The sequence below is a fragment of the Nestor notabilis genome, unplaced genomic scaffold (assembly GCF_000696875.1).
Source record: "Nestor notabilis isolate BGI_N333 unplaced genomic scaffold, ASM69687v1 scaffold8891, whole genome shotgun sequence".
In the NCBI taxonomy this organism is placed as follows: domain Eukaryota; kingdom Metazoa; phylum Chordata; class Aves; order Psittaciformes; family Psittacidae; genus Nestor; species Nestor notabilis.
Window position 1 is genome coordinate 9,767 of NW_009916141.1, and position 4,578 is coordinate 14,344.

The 4,578-nt window shown below is 35.0% G+C and overlaps 1 protein-coding gene across 1 annotated transcript in view; it reads left to right on the top strand.

Annotated features, from left to right (window-relative positions):
* The window catches only part of MANEA (mannosidase, endo-alpha), an 8,582-nt gene extending 4,572 nt beyond the window's left edge, over positions 1 to 4,010 (top strand). Inside the window, exons 3-4 of the mRNA XM_010024458.1 lie at positions 2,614 to 2,690; positions 3,374 to 4,010. Coding sequence (XP_010022760.1) covers positions 2,614 to 2,690; positions 3,374 to 4,010 — 714 coding nt within the window. The remainder of the gene's footprint in view (positions 1 to 2,613; positions 2,691 to 3,373) is intronic.
* The last annotated feature ends 568 nt before the right edge of the window (positions 4,011 to 4,578 follow it).

The window sequence follows — 4,578 nt, forward strand, 5'->3', positions numbered from 1 at the left end:
GCAGTAGCAGTCATTTTTCTCCTTCTTAGTAGCTGGTGCAGTGCTGTGTTTTCAACTTTAGTCTGAGAACAACGCTGACAACACACCGATGTTTATAGTTGTTGCTAAGTAATGCTTACTCTGATCAAGGACTTTTCAGTCTCATGCTCTGCCAGTGGTGAGCAATTGTATCCTCTCCCGTTGTTATTTCCCTTATTATTAGTGGTAGCAGTAGTGGTTTTGTAGTATACCTTAGTTACTGGACTGCTCTTATCTCAACCCGTGGGAGTTACATTCTTCCAATTATCCTCCCCATCTCTCCAGGAGTTGGGGGACGAAGAAGCAGGGGGGAGTGAGCAGCGTCTGCGTGGTTCCGAGTTACCGGCTGGGCTTAAACCACGATAACATGATCTGCCTTTTTTCTATTTCAGCTCAGATCTAAAGCATACAGAATCTGAAGTGTGGTGGTGTGGATTTTTTTTAAGTTTAGGAAACAGTTTTTAAAATTCAACAATATGTTGTTTTCAACTGAGTCTTTGAAGTTAAGGGAAGTATGACATTTTTTGAAAATATTATGGAATATCATGATCAGTAAACTAAGGATCTTTTGAAGGAAGACTAACCCCAGTTTTTTACATTGCCTTGAAATTTGCTGGCACCTGACTCTAGAGGTCAGGAGTAAGCATCTATGAATGATAAAGAGGGACTTAGAAGTTCTAGTTTGAATGAATGTCTTTATTCCAGAAGGTATCAGGAATACAGTAAGGTCAAAGAGGTGCTGCTCTGACTTTAGATTACTCCAGGGCATGACAGCATAAAAAGGATAAATTACTGGCTTCTTCAAATAGGTGAAATATCAAATTAATTAAAGACTATGTAGACTGGTCAGTAGCAAATAAAATCATGGTTAGATTTTGGGGTTTTTTTTGTATAAAAATTGTTTTTTCGCTTGGGATAAAGAAATCATGCATTGCCTTTTAGTCTTGCCGAGTAATAAATGTGAAGTTTTGGATTATCTAAGTAGCTGTATGTGTGTCATCTCTTAATAGTGTTATCTGTACTGGGGACTAAAAATACAGTCTGTTCATCCACTCTGGTTTTAGTTATGTAAGTTGCAGGTTCTTAGAGAAATCTGTCAGTAGTAGTATCTGTAGATTCGTTGACAAGCAGGAGGAAAGTAGGAAGGTTGAATTGGATACACAAGTAATTTTGAAACTGTTAAAAATGCTGTGTGAATTGCTTTGTGTGACATGAATTGCACATATGTAATGGTAAATTATTAAAAAGAAAAATGAAAATAATTATCCATCCCTAAAATTTTTAGATTATCTATCTAAAGCAGTTTGCTCGCATATAAAAACGTGTTATCATCCAAGTCTCTCAAAAGAGCCAAGGGAAAATGAAATACTCTACCAAGGAAGATGCATGTAATAGTATGGCGATATTAGAATGTGGATGGAACTGCTGTTACTGCTTGGGATAATTACTGGAATACAGTTATTAAGTATAGATACTACCAGGGAATGCTACCTACATGCTGTGAGGTTTTTCAAACATTCTTGCACTAGTAAGTTACTATAGTCGAGCGGTAGGAATGTTGGTAGACCAAAACCACCATACAAAATACATTTATGTCTGCTAAATACAACTCTACTAAAAGATATATGCTTTTGATTTGTCTGGTTTCGATAGTTGGAAATGAAATATGAAATCATAGTGCTCTTTAACCTGTCCTTCCAGTCCTAGTGATTTACTCTAACACTGTGTTTTTCTATAGTTTGTACGTAATAGAGATAGATATTGGCTTCCTAGAATGCAATTTTGCTACTGTTGCGGGGTTGAAGATTTTACTAAATGCATTCTGATCTAAAATTGATTTTGAAAAACTAGTTGCTTGGATTAATGTAATATACTCTTCCATTTAATTGTATATTTGAAAGCAATGGCATTTTTTCATTGAAATTACTTCACATATATAGGTTAAATAATTCTATAAGCTTCAAGCTTGAAATTCATAACAGTAGCAGTACATTATATTAGATTTAGTTCCAAGGATTTATTGCTGTTGATAAATCTATAAAATTTTAAATTACAGTTTTCATATCCCATATCTTAAAATCTATTTTGATACTGAAAACTGTCCTTGGAGAATTATCTATGGCAAATTTAATACATTGATTAGAAATTAAATATTAAAGTGCTTCATTGGTTAATCAGTTCTTTGACATTCAAATAGATAATAGATTATTTAAATTTTCAGTTTCTGATGTAGTTTTTTAAGTTTTCTGAAGTATGCTTATGACTTGCTGTAGCCTAGGGGGGGAAAAAACAAGGTAGTGGGTTTTGGTGTTTTGGTTTGTTTTGGGTTGGGTTTTTCTCTTGTTGTTGTTGGGTTGGGTTTTTTTTTTTTTTAAGTAAAAACCTAAATGTGATAAACTCTGTTACCAAACTTCCTTGGATCTGAAGCATATAATCTTAAGAGTGCAGGAATTGAGTTAGGGTTTGATTATTCTCAAAATAGACAAATGAAGATGTTTCCTCTGTGAAGAGAAACTGTATTGTGACTGGTACTTGCTTCATGTTTTCAATAGTGTTTTAAATTTGTGTTGCTCTTACTGTGATTTCGTCTTTCAGGTGACTTTTCATATTGAACCTTACAAAGATAGAGATGATCGCAGTATGTACCACAATGTCAAATACATCATTGACAAGTGAGTTCTTCCAGAATAGTTTCCTCTGGTGTTTGTTACATGTTGGTTTAGGGGACTTCTGTACATTGTCTAAAGCTTGGAAGTATATACAAAAATGTGTACCAAGACTGAGGAGAACTATAAGAAACTTTGTACATGTTACAGTGGTACGAAACTCAGTCTGATTTTTAAATAGTGAAGGGTGAATTTTACATAGATATTCAAATGTAAATTGCTTTCAACATTCATTAGTATCATAAGTCATAGTATGTCAGATTAAAGCAGTTAAAGTGTTAGCTGCATGATATATAAATAAAACATACATTTTTATAGCAACAAACTAGCAGCTAGAGCTTTAATGTGTTGACCTCTAGTGATTTTAATTCAGCTTGACAATTCTGTACAGCTATTAGTTGTTTTGTTTATCAGTGCCTCTTAGACTGTCTTATTTAATACTGAACTGCCCTTCAGAAAAAACAAATACCTATTGTGCAGTTTGATACTGTTACTAATATGTAGTAATTTAAAGGTTCTTTGCAGATTCATTATTTAATCTTTCAGCAAACACTGGACTGAAAATTGGTATGAGTTGCTATATATGTGCGCTGTCTTGTCAAATTGTTTTTTGGGAAATGTTTTCAGTTTGTAAAACTGTATTTTCCAAATGGCAAATTTTGTCTTAACGATACTTGTTTGCTTTATAGATATGGAAGCCATCCAGCCTTTTACAGGCATAAGACCAGCACAGGCAGATTACTTCCCATGTTTTATGTTTACGATTCTTACGTAACAATTCCTGAAATATGGGCAAATCTGTTAACTGTTTCTGGATCCCAGACTATTCGAAATACCCCATATGATGCGTTATTCATTGCACTTCTTGTAGAAGAAAGACATAAACATGACATTCAGAGAAGCGGCTTTGATGGAATGTACACTTACTTTGCCACCAATGGCTTCTCCTATGGCTCATCTCATCATAATTGGGCAAGTTTAAAAGCCTTTTGTGATAGTAACAACTTGATGTTTATTCCAAGTGTAGGGCCAGGGTATATTGATACTAGTATCCGACCATGGAACAACCACAATACCCGTAATCGCGTCAATGGGAAGTACTATGAGACTGCCTTCAGTGCAGCCCTTTTGGTGCGACCAGAAATTATTTCTATTACGTCTTTTAATGAATGGCACGAGGGAACTCAGATCGAAAAAGCTGTCCCCAAACGGACTGGACAGGTGGTTTATCTTGATTATAAGCCCCATAAACCAAATGTTTACCTAGAGCTTACTCAGAAGTGGTCTGAGAAGTACAGAAAAGAACAAGAACAGTGGCTTATGTGAGCTGTTGCTGCTGCAGTTGTTTCCGAACACGTTGACTACATTGGGAAAGAAACGAAGATCTGAAAAACCTGTTACTAAATGTCCTTATTATAGATGTGGTTGAATTATATCTCTTGAATGTGCTACTACTTAAATATGCACTACTACTGAATTTGAATTTTAATGAGTAAAAAGATGATGAGTATATTGGCATATCTGTCTTATTGGGTATTGCAGTTCAGGAGTATTCAGGGAAAATGATAGGACGTTTTTGTTGGTTTTTAGATGTCATAACTTGCACGCTAAGCTTCCAGAACATGTGTGGCATAACTTTACATGACCAAAGTAGAACAAAAATTTGGCTTAGTTAGCCTTACTTTCTTTATTTCTGTAGTTGTGTTTCTAATCAAAGTGATGCTATAATCTAAATTTTTATACTGGTAGCTTATTGCAGGGTGCATGTCTGTGGTTTGTGGAATAATATGCATCTACTGTTTTTAATGCTTTGTATGCAGGGCATTCTTGACATGTGACTAGCTTGTGGTAAAAACACTAAAGAGGTGTGTGTGATGCAACAGTAGTGGGTTTT